This window comes from Hylobates moloch, unplaced genomic scaffold (genome assembly GCF_009828535.3).
Source record: "Hylobates moloch isolate HMO894 unplaced genomic scaffold, HMol_V3 SCAFFOLD_7, whole genome shotgun sequence".
Taxonomy (NCBI): domain Eukaryota; kingdom Metazoa; phylum Chordata; class Mammalia; order Primates; family Hylobatidae; genus Hylobates; species Hylobates moloch.
Genome location: NW_026652282.1, coordinates 112,923,668 through 112,940,475, shown reverse-complemented (window position 1 = coordinate 112,940,475; position 16,808 = coordinate 112,923,668). Strand labels below are relative to the sequence as shown.

The window sequence follows — 16,808 nt, the reverse complement described above, 5'->3', positions numbered from 1 at the left end:
ATCCTGTAATCATCTGTTAAATATTAATTTACACCCTTCTTTCCATAGTTTTCTCTCTTGAACCACTCTGGGTACCAGTCACATTAGCAATTCATTAGTCACCTGGATTATACACATTGTGAATTACTTTATGTATAAAAAAGTGTGAATTACTTTGTGTATTACAAAGTGTATAAAAATTACTATACACTTTGTAATAAAGTAACATATTTTTATCTATAGTATCACTAAATCACTTTTTTTTAAGAACTCTTAATTAGGTACCTTCTAGTATGGATTTAGCCACTCCAATTTTAAAAATACATACACATATGGGATTCATGTATGTACGTATGTACATATGTATGTATAAAATACCCTGTGCTTTCCATACCGTTTGATCTAGCAATTCATATCTTTATCAAAAGACAGTTTAGGACTAGCCATCTGCCTAAAGTCTTCATCAGTGGAGAGCAAGACTGAAGGATTTATTCAATTTCTTTGCCACCATTTTTGAAACTACTTTTACTTCTTTTTGCACTCTGATTTTTAAATTGGGTTGATCTATTTAGTAAATCAAAAATTAATTAATGGTTTAGGAATCCCTTTTTATTCAATTCAGTAAGTATTTATCGAGCATATACTCTGTGACAGGTATTTAAATGAGTAAAGGGTGGATTAAAAAGATGATCAAGAAACAAACTCTACCCTCTAGGAATTCGTTATGTAACAAAAGTAAGATGTTGGATGAATATTTTCTGGTCCCCTTAATTTCTGATTTGTACTTGATTCTTCATATTTTTATAGCTTTGGGCCTTTCTTTTTTCGACATAGAATTACCTTTCTATTAGCCATGCAAGGTTCTGTTTTGGTTTGTGTTGTTTTGATGGTGGTGGTGGTGGTGGTGGTTGTGGTTGGTCAAACCCCTGATAATTTTAAACTCTTGGCGTACCTATTTATCTGACTTTCACTGACATTTTCATAAATAGTCTCCAGGTTTCCTGTGGGTTCCTTGCTTTGCTCAGTTCTTCCTATTTATTTCCCAAAAACCCACATTTTGTTTATACCCTTTGTTAAAACTGGATAACCACTTAATTCTTTGAACTACTTTAATGAGGTATGATTGACACACAAAAGCTGCACATGTTCAATGTATACAAATTGATGACTTTGGAGACAGATGCTCATGATACCATTACTACAATCCATGCCACAAACTTGACTTTTAAAAAAAATAGTACTTGTTTCCTACTAGAATACTAAAGTTAATTGAATTGCCATTATTATTACACGGTGGTCACCAACAAATTTTTATGTCAATTCCTGTTCACCTCCTCGGGAACAATGTCAAAGTTACCCTGCTTATGAAGTGTCAATCATTTGCTCTCTTCCTAGGTGATGTGCTGATCTGTGTTTAGGTACTCCTTTATGATTCCTGGCCTGCTGTTGTATTTCTCCTCCCAGCAAATATGGGTAGCTCTGAACCATGACTTGTGTTCTCATTTGTGTTACTCTTTATACCTCTTATACTCACAATCACCTATTGATCTTTCAACTAACCTGTCTGCCTTCAATGGTTCCTCTTACTTGGAGACTTCTCTGATTAATAAGATCAGAAAATCCAGGTCTAGGTGAGGACAATGGTTCACTTTTGACCCTTGAACTTTTTTTTTCTTAGCTCTCTCTGGAGCCACGGTGACTTATTCATTAACAAGTACGATTAGTACTTAAACACCACTATCAGCTTGCATTTGTTTATAAAGTTAACTCTCAATTATTGAGAAACTAATTAACTAGTCTGGAGGTTTTGTGGGTCTCCTACAGCCTGCATTTTGGCCACTTCAGTCCCCACGGAACATTACTCAAGGAGTGTGGAAATGACCAAGCAAATACTGTGAAAGAGATTATTCAGTTGTACTTTGTGTGAAAGTGAAGTTGGATGGAAACTAAAATTATAGATTTCAGTGCATTTTGGGATTATCTAAAGATAGAAATATGCATGATGACTGTAAAAGGAGCTTCCTTTTATATTATATAAATGCTTGCAAATGAGCAATAAAATGAAGATATTATGATGCTAGTAAAATTTAAGGGTGCTATTTTTCTTGTATTAAAATTGGGTCAACAAATTGTTACCAAATGTTTACCCTTCTGTAAAAGAAAATATCTAGTCATTCAACTCTAGACAGGAACTCAGAGATGGAAGGCCCTGATTATTCTGTTGACCTTAGTCCAGGATTTTGAAATATTTTACATTCATCCAACAATAATTATAACTGATCTTGGATATTTTTGAGGTAACTACAAATAGATCTAGGCTATTGAGGAGACACAAAGATTGATTTGGCATAACATTTAATTTTTACTTACTTATACTAGCTTGAGAAATAACCTGTTAAGTCACTGTTCCTAAAGTGTGTGTAAATGAGACATTTATTTGAGGCATAGTTTTGCATTGAATTGCATTGCCTCAGAATCCTTTAAGAGCAATCTGTGGTGGCTCTTAAAATTTTTACCTTTACAGGGTTCCAACTACTATTTCCCCATTCTTAGTCACTGAGTAGTGATTGTTCTATAAACAGTTAAAAATCCTAATATTAGTAACTATGTAAAAGAACATTTTAGTGAATACCTTAGTATTGGTTTACAAAGCCAAACATTTTCAATTTGTGGAATCTTGCTACAAATACTAAATTCATATATATATATATTTGGTGCTTTACTCCTGAAAGTGTTGGAGAATTTCATTTTTTGAAATCATTTAGAACCAAGGCCGGTGAACTTTCTTGTGAATGGCTAAATATAAATATTTTAGGCTGTGAGGTTCAAGATGCAAAACTGAGGGTATTATATAGGTACTTATATAACAAGAGAGGAAACAAATATCTACAATTTTTTGTAATACAGGTCTACTAATAAGCACAATTAAATTCGTGGATGGACACTGGAATAAGAGTTTCCTATAATTTTCATGTTTCACTAAATATTATTCTCTTATTTTTTTCAATCATTTAAAACTGTAAAAAACATTCTTAGATTGCTGGCCATACAAAAACACGGGCAGGCTGAATTTGGCTTATGGGCCCTAGTTTGCAGAGCCTTACTCTAGAACAGAGATTCTTAACCAGTAAGTAGTTCATAACCCCACACCAGGGGTAAGTGTTGTGGGGTCCTTGAACTTGCTGAGATCACAAGCAACATTTTTTGCATACATGAATTTTTCTGTGGACAGAGTCTGCAGCCTTCATCTGACTCTTGGAGAAGTCCTGGACTCAAAAAAGATTAGGAGCCACTGTTCTCTAGATATTTCATTAATTTTTAGGACACATTTCCTGAGTGCCTGATAGTTCCTAAGCACTCTGCAAGTCACTGGGAACTCATGGGAATTTCTACTGTAGGAGCTAATAGTGCTAGAGACATGGGGATAAATAATTGTCAGGTGATCTTATTCATAAAGTCTGTTGTCACCACCATTCTTGCTGGTTGACAACACTCAGAAAGATGAAAATTTACACCTGGTTATGGGAGGGACAGCCATCTCTTTTCAAGTATTTAGTAAATAATTTAGGTTGGAATTTAAATATCTGAAACATTTAAGTGTTCAGACCATTTCAGGCTGTAAAGATAAATCAGAGTCAGTATATTTAAAACCTTTTCCTTTACAATAAAAATTAACCCACAGATAGGTTCCTGTTAGCTCAACTGACATCAAGGGCTGAGAGATATATAGAGACAGGATTAAAGTTGCTTATTAAAGCTGAGCTTCTGAGCTTGCAGGCTGCTTGACTTAACCCATGGCTGTTAGTCAACGTTAAGCCCTTGAATGTTCAAATTCATGAAATGGAGTAGTTACCCTGGGGCAGAGGTGGTGGTGAGAAAACAGAAATGTCCAACTGAAAATAAATAAGCCACTCAGGAGTTCCTGCCTCTGCCCCAGTATTGAGAATGGGATAGCTTACTTCTCAGTAAACAGTGTTATAGAATGCATTTCATACTCAAGGAGGAAATAGTTATAAGAGCTAGGATACTAATTTTAAGATCTAAAGATAGCATAGTTTGTGGTGAAACCTTAGAAAAATCTAAATACTTTCAGCAAGCCCTTTACATTTTATATGTAGACTAATCGTTAATTTATAGCTTTTTTCCCATACACTTGGAGCATATAACAAACCTAAGAAAGTTTAAAAGTATTCCAAAAAAAAGCAGAATTTAGCTAGGAGAATTTCCCTGGTGAGTCACCTCAAAAAAGAAAAGAAAAAAATTACAGAAGTAAAAAGCTACCATAAACAGAAAGCATTGCTTTCACATACATTAGGCTTCAATATTGTTGATTGATCAGCATTTATTAGTGATTAATAACTTTTTAATCTAGAAAATTCACCCACCTCCAGGTCTTTCTTTCAGTTCAAAAATTCATAGATGCAATAATTGTCCTGCTCATTTTTGTAAAAGGCAAAAGCAAAAAGTATGCAGGAGAATAGGCTGGTGACTTCAGTGAGAAATTTACCAGGGAAGTCAGAGACAACAAAAAGTCAAGTGAAGAGCACTATCGTGTGCTTCAAAAATGGGGTTTTTCTCATCAGAGATTCTTGGTGATCTTGAGACAACTATGAATCATTACATTGATAAAGTCTGCCTTATTGGAGAAGCATGCCTGGGTGGCTGTTTCCAGAAGATTTCCTTCTCATTATATAAAATAATGTCACATCGGCTAGTTCCTGAGCTTCATATTCTCATTCCATGACAAGTATCCCGTATTCCTGTAGTCTATTACATCATAAGACCTAGTTAGACTGGGTCAGCCCTTGGCTATTTGCCCCCAGACTTTAGAGTCCTTCTCCTGACTACACCATTATCTTTCCTGGCACCTGGCGTTCCCTTTCCGCTTAAGGCTGTTGGCAACCATGTCTTTTCTACTCACCCTCGTGAGTCTTGCCAGTTTTTTGGCGCCAGATTCTTCCTGCCCTTCCTAATGTCCCAATCAGCTAATTTGATAAACTCATCTAAGGTAGAATGCTAATGGGGGAGTGCTTCCTTCTAAGCTGAATATGGTTTATAACAGGGTCTTCTTAGAATGCTGTGCGGGTGACAATTTCAAGTCTGTGTGGGGGTGAGGCAATGAGTATACATTGCCCTTCATTTTATATTCCACAATTTGTATTTAGACTTGTTTCTATTAATGTGACTTAGCAGGTATGGGCACAGTTTGGCAAATGCAACAGATTCGGGGTTTTTTTCAAGTGAGAAAATTTTATAAAGCAAGAAGGAACAATGCAATTAGTAATACACAGTGAGACACCACCAGTTTCACAATAACTAACTTGTAGAGTCATTATTAGAAATATACTACATTTAGTCGTGATTTATTATTCATTCATTAAGCTTTTAAAATGTATCATTGAGTATATCTGTCAACCAGTCATTCACTAAGTGTTGAGTACTATAGGGGAGATGAGAACTATCAAAGGAATAAAACCACATTGACAAGAAAAGATACCCACATGTGGAACAAACTGGAAAACAGCAAAGTGATAAATAATATGGCAACAGATAATAAAGGAAATACACATATTAAACTTTTTGAGTCCAGGATCTTTGAAAATAGAAAAAGCAGTAATAGTTTTTTGCATTTCTGAGGCTTTTTTTTTTTTTTACAAGTTACACTCTAGTTTGTGTACCATATAATCCTGTTATCTTATCTCTTCCTGCCTAACAGGGATTCTTGTAGCATTTCTAGTGCCTTCTTTTGAACTATGAATATCATCTGGCCCCCTGGAAAAAGACAAGGCTAGGCAAGTCAGATTAGCTTGTGAAACAGGACCTCTAGGATGACTACAGTAAACAATAATTTCTTGTACACTTAAAAATAACTAAAAGAGTATAATTAGAGTGTTTGTGACACCAAGGAATGATAAATGCTTGAGGTGATAGATACTCCATTTACCCTGATGTGATTATTACACATAGTATGCCTGTATCAAAATATCTCATGTACCCTATAGATACCTACTATGTACACATAAAAATTAAAAAAACAGGACCTCTGATTTAAAAAAATAACAAAATATAATGGACCATACTAAACTCATTTTAGGTAGATATTAAAGCACTCACTTTTTCTAATTTATCACTTTCTTCCTCAACTCCTTGCTGTGTTCCATAATTGTCAGCAGGCCAAGAAGACAGAAGCACAGCCAGTATTTGGTAGTACAGGTGGGGCCTGTGGTAGGACAAGCAGCCTTACAGCCAAGCAGTATTGATGGTGAAGAGGAAGGAGGAAGGAAAGGGACTGAATGCAAAGACCATGCCTGTGTAAGGAAACAAAGAAGATTGTCCATATGTGTAATGTCATTGGTGGCATGGTTTTTAGGGAATAAAGAAAGAATTGGAGGAAACACATTTGGAACAGACTCTAGCAGTGAGATTTAATTTGGCTAATTCATGACTGTTAAAATCATGTAGCTTATTTTATGAGCTTACCAATAAAGTTATTACTTAAAGAGATTTGTTGGTTTAAAAGCAACTCCTCTAAGGGAATTAGTATGAGGCTAAAACTAAATCAGAAGAAAACAATGGTAAATTTTGATGTGGCATAAGTAATTTTGACGTTTCTGAAAGAATGCCTCTTTGTGTAATGACAGGAAGAATCTTTACCTCTAACATCTTTTTTTCTTTTTTAAACATACAGGGTTCTTTTCCCATGACTCCATCACTTCCAGCTAATCCTCCCATGGCTTTCAATCCTTACATACCACATCCTGGGATGGGCCTCGTTCCTGCAGAACTTGTACCAAATACACCTGTTCTGATTCCTGGAAACCCACCTCTTGCAATGCCAGGAGCTGTTGGCCCAAAACTGATGCGTTCAGATAAACTGGAGGTATTTGTGAAGATATATGTAAATACCTGTAGAATAGATATTAACCGTCACATAAAGCAGTATTCTGAGAGCCCAATGTGTTGTGTTTTAAATAAGAGAACCCAAATTTCTTAGCTTATAGGGTTGTTAAACATTTTACTACTGCAGTCATACCTTGTTATAAAGTGCATTGATTCAGCTGTATGGTAGGTCAAACAATATGTTAAGTGTACCCAGCCATAGACTGTGCGATAGCACAGGAAGCCTCTGTGGGAATGTTCCTTTTACCTAGGCTCCAGCTTTCAGAAACAGATTACTGTATTTGTTAATGAGTCTCTACTTGCTAGAATAATCAAAGTGGGAAAAAAGTAGACAATATAACTCTCTATGATTGCAGAATGTAAAGCTATATGAACACAGAAGGTAAATTAGTCTCATAGTGCCTCAACTTTTTTCTCCATTTTGAGAGTGATGTGCTAGGCAATAAATACCCCCAATGCCAAAGAAAAGAAAACCTGAAAGAAATTTCAAACAGCTTTTTGATTTATTGAAGTCCTTCATTCTTCTATTGTTATTCTTTGTACATTGAAATAACTAGTCTTTTCCTTATAAAGTCAGCTCCATTTGCAGCCCCTTAAATGCCTAGTAATGTATTGTAATAGAATCTGATTGTACATATAACTCAGTCATGGTTCACAAGTTGACTTTGGAAAACCAGTGCATTATGGTGTGATAAAGACTCATCTTGGACTTAAAAAAACACTAATTATGCTAAATTATGCTTAAAAAAACACTAATTAACGCTGTGTATTAACTGGAGAATTAAAACTGGTTTTTTTCTGGGAATAGAAATTCTGTCTGTTTATATCTCATAGTGAATATGGCTTTACATTATTCTTTATCTTTTTAGATTTGTTCATACATAATATATTCAATGTATATATAATTACTGTTACATTCACTAGCAAAATAAAAGCCAGTCAGCTTCCAGCCATCAGTGTGATGCGTGTGTATGTGCATGTGTGTGTTCTAAGGTTTGCCGAGAATTTCAGCGTGGAAATTGTACCCGTGGGGAGAATGATTGCCGCTATGCTCACCCTACTGATGCTTCCATGATTGAAGCGAGTGATAATACTGTGACAATCTGCATGGATTACATCAAAGGTCGATGCTCGCGGGAGAAATGCAAGTACTTTCATCCTCCTGCACACTTGCAAGCCAAACTCAAGGCAGCTCATCACCAGATGAACCATTCAGCTGCCTCTGCCATGGTAAGAAAAGGCCTGCACTTGTGGCCTGTTTCAGGGTAAATGCTTTGTATATTCCTCAATTTGTCTAATATCCTGTAACCATAATCATGGATGGTCATGAGTGGACCTTAATATGAACAGTCAAGGTTATAAGCTGGAAAAGAAAGAACCTATTTATTCTACTTTATTTACTAAGATTTTCTAAAGATAATTATTTAAAAGCCTTACTAATGCTTTTAACCTACTGTGCTCTTTCTCCCATTTTCAGAGTATGGGTAAATTATATAATTTAAACAGTAAGTTATTTTTTAGTGCTTTTATAGTTTCACTACCCTCAATATCCTAGAGAGGCAGAAAGTTGCCTCTGCTCTGTGAGCCACTTTCATGGGCACTTTGCTACTAACATCCTTAATGCCTTTCAAAAACACAGCGCTTAAAAGATAGGATATTAAGTAGGTTGTAATTTCCTAAAGGTTAAGGCCACTTTTCCTCTCTAGAGGCATAGTATCCAGGACAGCAGCCTGCTTAGTCTGGGGGGAAATTTCTACATGGTTGGGAGCAGAGGCCTGACTTTGGGTTTTTTTTGTTGTTGTTGTTGTTATTTTGTTTTGTTTTGTTTTGTTTTCGTTTTACGGGGGTGGTCGTGTGTTTTTTGTTGTTTGTTTTGAGACGGAGTCTCACTCTGTTGCCCAGGCTAGGGTGCAGTGGCGTGATCTCAGCTCACTGTAACCTCCACCTCCCAGGTTCAAGCAATTCTCTAGCCTTAGCCTCCTGAGTAGCTGGGGCTAGAGGCGTGCACCACTGCTTCTGGCTAATTTTTGTAGTTTTTATAGAGACCGGCTTTCACCATGTTGGCCAGGCTGGTCTTGAACTTCTGATCTCGGGTGATCCTCCTGCCTCAACCTCCCAAAGTGCTGGGATTACAGGCATGAGCCACTGTGCGCAGCCCAGAGTCCTGACTTTTAAGTTGCTGTAGAAAGCCAGTTTTGGGGGAACAGTTAGTGCTGCTTAGTAACACTGAGAGGTAGGAAGCAGGAAAAATATTTGTGTAACACTGCAGTGTGATCACTGAGAACCAGGAATTCTCATGACTTAAGTTTGCCACAGCGGTCCATTGTTTTGATGTGCTGCTTGCTATGTCTTTCTTTTTCTACCTGGACCTTTCCTTGTGTAATAAGGCATAACAGCCCCAATAAAGGACAAAACCCACAGGAAACCTCATGTTCCCTGGGTGTGGAAAAAGCACTGACATGACCCTGAAGCCCAAGAGATGCACTGTGAGCTAAATCTCCTCACAAACATTCATAGTTTGGACTCCCATGACAGAGACTTTGCCTATTCACAACAGAGAGACACTTATTTTCAAACATCCCTATTAAGAAGGTTTTCCTCATACTGAGTTGAAATTTATCTTGCTGCAACTGGAACTTCACAAAAGAAGTCAGTCCCTATTCCAAGTGAGAGTGACTCTCATGTCTCCTGTCTAAGCCAAATACTGCAAATTTCTCCCACTTTTCCTAGTAGTTTATGGTTTCAAGGACACAGTACCATTTTTGGACTGGCTCCACTTTTTGTCAGAACTGAACTCATTATATCGTGAAGGATCTGAGCACCAAAGTAGAACAAACTTACTGTCTCCCTTGATCTGAACAACATAATCTGTTAATGAATGCTAAAAAAGACTTTACCAAATTCTTTTTGTCTTAAATGCTTTTGAATGGGATAATTATAAGCTATGAAAATAGCTTCATATGCATCTGTCCATTTCTGATTATTTGAGTGTGTTTGATAGAATGCATAGGTTACAAGTCAGCCTCAAATTTCCATGTAGAGAGCTAAATATTATATCATAGGCTTTCAATTGTTACTTGTGAATATCAATATAAAATTCTCTTTTAAGTAACTGATCACAGCAGGGTCTTAGCAGTGAGATCAAGTTGGCCCATAGGAATTTGATAGAGGTAAGATTAAATAAAGGAGGGCTTCATGAAGAAATTCAAGCTTTTTGTATTTTTAAGGATTCATAGTGGACATGCTTTGTAAAAGAGACATTTTTACCTTGTTCATGTATGTAGCTCAGGTTGAGTTCACAGAAAGCAGCTTGTATTTAAAAAAAAATAAGACACAAAGGGTTGATACTTAGTTCATCCACAGTCTCACACCTCTTCAGCAGGTTTATGAGTTTAATAGTACAATCACCACCCAATTGGAACTGGGCACTGACCCATCAGGATACACCCCAGCCATAAACAAGCAGTACTACCTTACCAGCGTCTACCTGTTGAATGTTCATCTAGGTTTCACCCCAATTTGTAGTTTACATCACCCCAATCATAACTGTGGTTCTGATGATCATACCACGCTGCCAACTTTCAAGAGAAGGGGACACTCCCCATTTATACCAAAGGGAAATCTTTTTAACAACCAGATAAGTAGGTCTTCTGTCTTAGTTAAAATGTTCAGCAAAACCATTTTCTCCCAATGGTAATAAAAGGCATTCGAAATGATAGGTTTTGTTTCATGGTTTATGATTTTAGTCCTAACCTTTGCCACCTGGTCTGCTGGGATAAATTTGGAAATTTTATATCTCTAAAGCTACTCAGTTTATTTTATCTCACTCTTCTAGCATGCTTTTCTTTATTTAGGTGAAATGAAAAGCAGATCTGTCACAGTGTGTGCACTGACAGTAGAGTTCCCAAAAGAAAATAGAGATACCTTGAGACCTTTGTTATCCACAGGAAGGAGGTCATGGCATTACCCTTTTGGACACATGGTAGGATAGTTACTCAACACAAGCATTCCTGTTTCCTTAAGAATTTGGAGCATACCTAATTGTTGTTGCTGGGACATGTTTTTTAAGTAACGTGCAATTTGCTGAGAAAAAAAAAAATGTAAAGTAGTGTTAAACTTCTCCAAAGAATCTGATCCAGGGGCAAGTTTCACTGAGTATTATAAGCACAGTGGGATTTTGAAAGAACTGTAGACATGAAAGGATGGTTTAAAAATGCTAATAGGTTTTAGAATTAAACCTTACAAGAACTTAACAAAGCAAATGGTGCATACCGAAATGGACAGCAAGCCTCTATAAATAAGAACTGCATATATTTTGCTAACTATCTACATAGTACATGGGTGAGGTAGGTGGTGGGGGAGGAAATATTCATTTGCTTTTTCCTTACATGTTAGTTAGGAGATATATAATTATAGGACTTGAACCTGAAGTCTTTGTATAAATTGGATTTTATTTCATGGGGCGACAGTGTCAGACTCTGATCTACCAACATCTGTTTCATCACCTATATGCCATTTATGTCGTAGATCTGTATCAGAGTTTTAACAGGCAGAAATCTCTTTCCTGCTATATCTGTTGCTTCTGCTAATCTCATTTTTATAGATTCATAGATGAGTATCCCTGAGATATTAATTATAAATGATTGTTTACTGTAGTAGCTTTCTGTCATATCCTGCCCAAATGAGGTCTAAATTAGTGAAGTTGAAAACCTTTTTTTTTTTGCATTTTTTTCTGTTTTGCACTACTGCTCATGTAGTGGACTACCTTTTTTTTTTTTTTTTTTTTAGACAGGCTCTCACTCTGTCACTCAGGCTGGAGTGCAGTGGTGTGGTCTCAGCTCACTGCAGTCTTGATGTCCTGGGCTCAAGCAGTCCTCCCACCTCAGCCTCCCAAGTAGCTGGGACCACAGGCATGCACCACCATGCCTGTCTACTTTTTCTATTTTTTCAGAGATGGGGTTTTGCCATATTGCCCGGGCTAGTCTCAAACTCCTAAGCTCAAACAATCTGCTGGTCTCAGCCTCCCAAAGTGCTGGGATTACAGGCGTGAGCCACTGTACACGGCTGTGAACCCCCTTATCTCTGCATTTGGTTACCTTGCTGTGGGGCCACTGCTTATCCAGTGTCTTGCCCAATGGATACCCTTACGGAGGATTCCCAGGAAGTACCTTATATGACTGGTGCTTGCTTGGTTTGAGTACATTTGTTACTTTCTCTAGTACTAGTACCATCTCTCCCCCCACAGGCCCTGCAGCCTGGTACACTGCAACTGATACCAAAGAGATCAGCACTGGAAAAGCCCAATGGTGCCACTCCGGTCTTTAATCCCACTGTTTTCCACTGCCAACAGGCTCTGACTAACCTGCAGCTCCCACAGCCGGCATTTATCCCTGCAGGTGAGAACACAGCTCTAGGCACTGCAGCGAGTTTGGTGACGTTGTGAATGTATACAATGCAAAACAGCTTTCAAAGAGCTTGTATAGGAGGACTGTCGACATATATTTTGATTAAAAATAAAACAAGGAAGTTATGCTTATCTGCTAGTATCTAGAACTACTTGTTTTTCTATAATTCATGAAGATTCATGGTTTGAAATCAAACTAGGAAAAAGTATCAACATTTTTCTTTTTAGCATTTCTTGGTTTTTGCTTATGATTAATTCACTTGGTTCAGTCTCAAACTAATTCCTTGACTCTTAGGTATCACTGTCACAGACAGTAGAATGCTGTCAAAAAAAAGGAAAAAACTCCCAGCTTCGATATTATGGAAATGCGTTGTCAATATGTCTTTGATATGCCAAAGGTAGTTAAAATAAAACTACCCTAAGTGCATAATATAGTATAATATAAATTAAACAGTTTCAGCCTGTAACTCCTGAATCAGTTAATATAAAATACATAGCAGTTTATATTTTCTGACATTTTGCAGCGTATTTTGCTATCTCCTACATTCAGCTATATTTAATAGCCTGTTTTACACGAAATTGAATGGAAAATGTTAAGCCAGAAATTTGTTCAATTACATATCATATATTGGGGGGAAACTAATTTTCTTCCAGTGGTTTAGTAGTTTAAGAATGAGCATATAGTCTCTTAGGAATAAATTGAAAATTCTAACCATTGAGAGTACAGCAGTTTTTTTTTCCCTTTTTTTTTTTTTTGACAGAATGCTAAATGCCCAAGATTGGAAACTATTTTTAAATGAAAATAACATATGTTTTAAAAAATAATTTAGAAATCCTTGTTAATACTCGGACTTGAGAAAACTTATTGGTTAACTAGTAAATTAATCAGTTAATTAATTTCGAAAGGTACCATAAAACACCAGTCTTTAATTACTAGCCACAGCAGTCCTTCATGCCATCATTTAAATTATACAATTTGTATACATTTATATGATAGTTTCTGAGAGGAAATATGGAATTCTTCAGCACTTTCTTACATCCCTTATAATAAGTAACTACTGATATCTAATAATTTAGATATTTTCTCCCAACCTAAGAAAAAAACACATAATGTCTACAGAGTAAAAGAGAAAACCAGTATGAGTTGACATGACTTTATTCCTAGCATTTTTTTCTTCAAAAATTGTGGTAATTTACCTACACATTAGATCACTCTACCTTGGCTACTTCCAATTTGTATTATAGCTACGGAATGAATTCAGTAGCCCTGGAAGTCTAGTCAAGGTGGTTGAATATAATAAAATGTATGCTGTTCATCATAGTTTTTCTTAATACTACAGTTACTTTGTTTCCAAGTTTGAATTTTTTGCCAGATTTGGCCAACATAAAATCTAGTTTCATAAGCAAAAATGTCAGAAAAATTCCCTTCCCCTTAATTAGTAACAACATAAAAGCCTGTCCAGCTAAGAGGTCTCTCTTAATGGAACCTCTCTGCCATATATTCATAGTCAAGTCCTATTGACTATAAGACAGTGGAGGAGACAGTGTTAACAGATTAATACTCTAAATAGAAATACGGACACCAGATATGAGATTCTGGAGCATATTTAGAAAATGATATGTGTAATAAATTAAAATTCTCTTATTATAAAAATTATTTAGGATGTATTTGTCCACAATAAATATGTAATTTAAGTGAGTTAATTCTTTTAAAGAAAAATTATAGCTCATTTTGTACCTAAGAATCCAAGAATTATTTTGATTACCTGGGTTTGTGACCTTAAAACTAATCTGTAATTGTAAACATGGGAGATTGTTGGACTTGCATGTGCTGAGTAATTGATATTGCAAAGAAATAATCTTTCTGTTAAAATGTATTTCTATCAGTAAATCCTTAATAATCAAATATCTCTTTTCTTTACTTTCCACGCTTTTCTGCATGGTGTACAGGGCCAATACTGTGCATGGCACCCGCTTCAAATATTGGTAGGTTTTCTACAAAAATTATCAACATTTTCTAATCTGAAAAAATGTGTTTTTCTGTTGTGACTATGAAAGATGAATGACTGAAAGATGTGGCTGGAAATTTTCTGAGTATGTTAAGGTTTAAAATGGTGCTTTCTGTTTTATGTCTTTGTAGCATCAAAATAGTCCTACTTTCTCAAGTCCTACTTGGTTGCCACTGTGGCCTAATACTGGCCCTGTCATTTCTCTGTTTCTACCCTAACAACAGGAACTGAAATATTAAAAAGCGTTTCTTTTTCAATATTTGAAACTAGCCACACTGGGCAGTTTTGTTCTTTGCTTAACATGTATTATTTAAAAATTGTAAAATACTTCAAATGTATAACTTGCAAAGTACAATGAAACAATTCCCACCTGAAAAAGTTATCTATACGACTTAAAGCATTCAATGTTCCCATGTTGTGAGAGGATGAGTTCAGCAAAGCCAGAGGATTCTGCAGTGTTCTGTAATGAATCCTGTAGTGTTCTAGCCTGAAGCACCATTGGCACAGAAGCTAGGCACAACAGAATCATTTCAAAATGACTCTTTGAGTGTTATGTGATTTTTAACAAGCAATTGCACACAGATCCTTTTGTTAGCCACTAACACAATATGATAGCCATCTCTAAACCATTTTATACAGCACTAATACTGAAGAGCATGAGAAAGGAATGGGGAGTTCACAGCTCCTACAGTCCTCATGGGCACAAGGAACAGACCAGGAGAAAATAGCTCTGTTCTATGCAAGGAGAAATGATCCCACCCCGTCCCACTCCACCGTCTCACATCAATCCAGGCCATCCCATCCCTTTTGAGAGTTTGCAAAAAATTAACCTTTGTCACCTTGGTGGACCAGAGTAGATGCAGAGCCCCAAAAGCACTACTAACAGGCTTCTTGAGAATAAAGTTCAAAATGACAACCACATAGTAGCAGCACTCACTAACATAGCGAGATCTGAACCCTGGGAATGGAGTCAAACCCCTGTTACTGAGGGTTCGACTGTCTTCTGTAGGAATTAATAAACATTTCCATTAATACCAACAGGAGCACAATATGTATACCTTTGAATCATAATGTGTACAATTAGAACAGACTTCCGCAAGTTTGAGAAATGTGTCTTTGCCTTCATGTTTTGTGACAGTTTTCTTGAAGATGCTCTCTTGTCCTTTCACCTTCAGAGCTTTGCTTAGGAATGCAAACTGCATTCTTAGTGGGTCTGCTTCCTGTACAATTGTTGCACTGCCAAAGGGAAAACAAGAGTGTTTTTAGAATTGGCATATGAGACAACAGAGATGGCTCTGGGTAATGGGTAACTAGAGATAAGTGGAAGGGATAACTATGGAGTTTCTGTTAATCGCCATTTGGGGTACATTTTCAGTTTCTATGGCATTGCACATGTTAATTTTTCTCTGGCCATTCATTTTCTCTGTAGACTTTCAGAAAATCTGAATTTAATTGATGTAGACATGATAAATTATTACATATACATGCTTTCCATTCACACATTGCCATTCACACATTAATTCCCTGGTTTGCTTTCTGAAATGAGCTAGACATCAGAAAGCACCCAAAACACTTTCTAAATGAGATAGAAACTAGAAAAGGCAAAGATAAAACATCCTGCAAGAGATTTCACAGCTGCTAACCATTGGAGCTATAATAGTTGCTGTGAAGACAAGATTTACTGTGAAGTACTCCATGTATTTGTTTGATAAATGGCCAAAATTTCCCAGGAGTTTGCTAGAGGCGTACTTAAAAACTTGCATGCATAGTTCACTGTATTCTTCATATCTGTCCCGCTACCACATACCAACCAGTCTACCTACCATGTCTTTGCATGCAGATCAGGTAAGTATACATATAACTGTCTATTTGCACCTGCAAATCTAGTGACGGCATTCATGTCCATAAGTCAGTGAACCTAAATTCCAATTTATGATTCCTTAATTCCATTTTGAATGCGCAGTCCAGTTACTTGTCTGCTTAACTAGCTTCAGATAGATAGCCCTTGTAACATTGGATTTTTGTTTTCATATGCATTCATTGTAGCCCCTTCTGAAAATTTAGCCTTTTGAGTAAACTACAATGGGATTCTGCTCAAAAACGTACTAAATGTTGAGAATGGTTCCATTTTCCATATTGGTAACTATAATTGGCTTTCCCCTTTTCTCTTTTTAATTTTCCCCCCTTCCATGCTGTGTTGCTTTGCACTGACTGTGATTGCATGAATACCCTGATGTATTCGTCGTTATGATGTCACATGGCTTGTTGCTGTGATACCTACCACACCTCATTCCATCGTAAATGTCATGGTTGCATAAATCCTCTACCCTCCCGTGTGTTGCTTCTTTGGTTTTCAACTGAAAGTGCCCATGATGCACGGTGCTACACCTACCACTGTGTCTGCAGCAACAACACCTGCCACCAGCGTTCCCTTCGCTGCACCAACTACAGGCAATCAGGTTTGGCCATTTATTTAAGCTGTTCAGATCGAGATAACTACAATGTTTTGGTAATGC

General features: G+C 36.7%; 1 protein-coding gene across 7 annotated transcripts in view; it reads left to right on the top strand.

The window, feature by feature from the left end:
- MBNL3 (muscleblind like splicing regulator 3) overlaps positions 1–16,808 on the top strand; it is a 117,866-nt gene that overhangs the window by 90,995 nt on the left and 10,063 nt on the right. For all 7 annotated transcript variants that reach the window (XM_032757631.2, XM_032757629.2, XM_058441488.1 and 4 more), the window contains exons 3-7: positions 6,668–6,859; positions 7,873–8,109; positions 12,125–12,275; positions 14,234–14,269; positions 16,657–16,751. In XM_032757631.2, the coding sequence (XP_032613522.1) occupies positions 6,668–6,859; positions 7,873–8,109; positions 12,125–12,275; positions 14,234–14,269; positions 16,657–16,751 (711 nt within the window). The remainder of the gene's footprint in view (positions 1–6,667; positions 6,860–7,872; positions 8,110–12,124; positions 12,276–14,233; positions 14,270–16,656; positions 16,752–16,808) is intronic.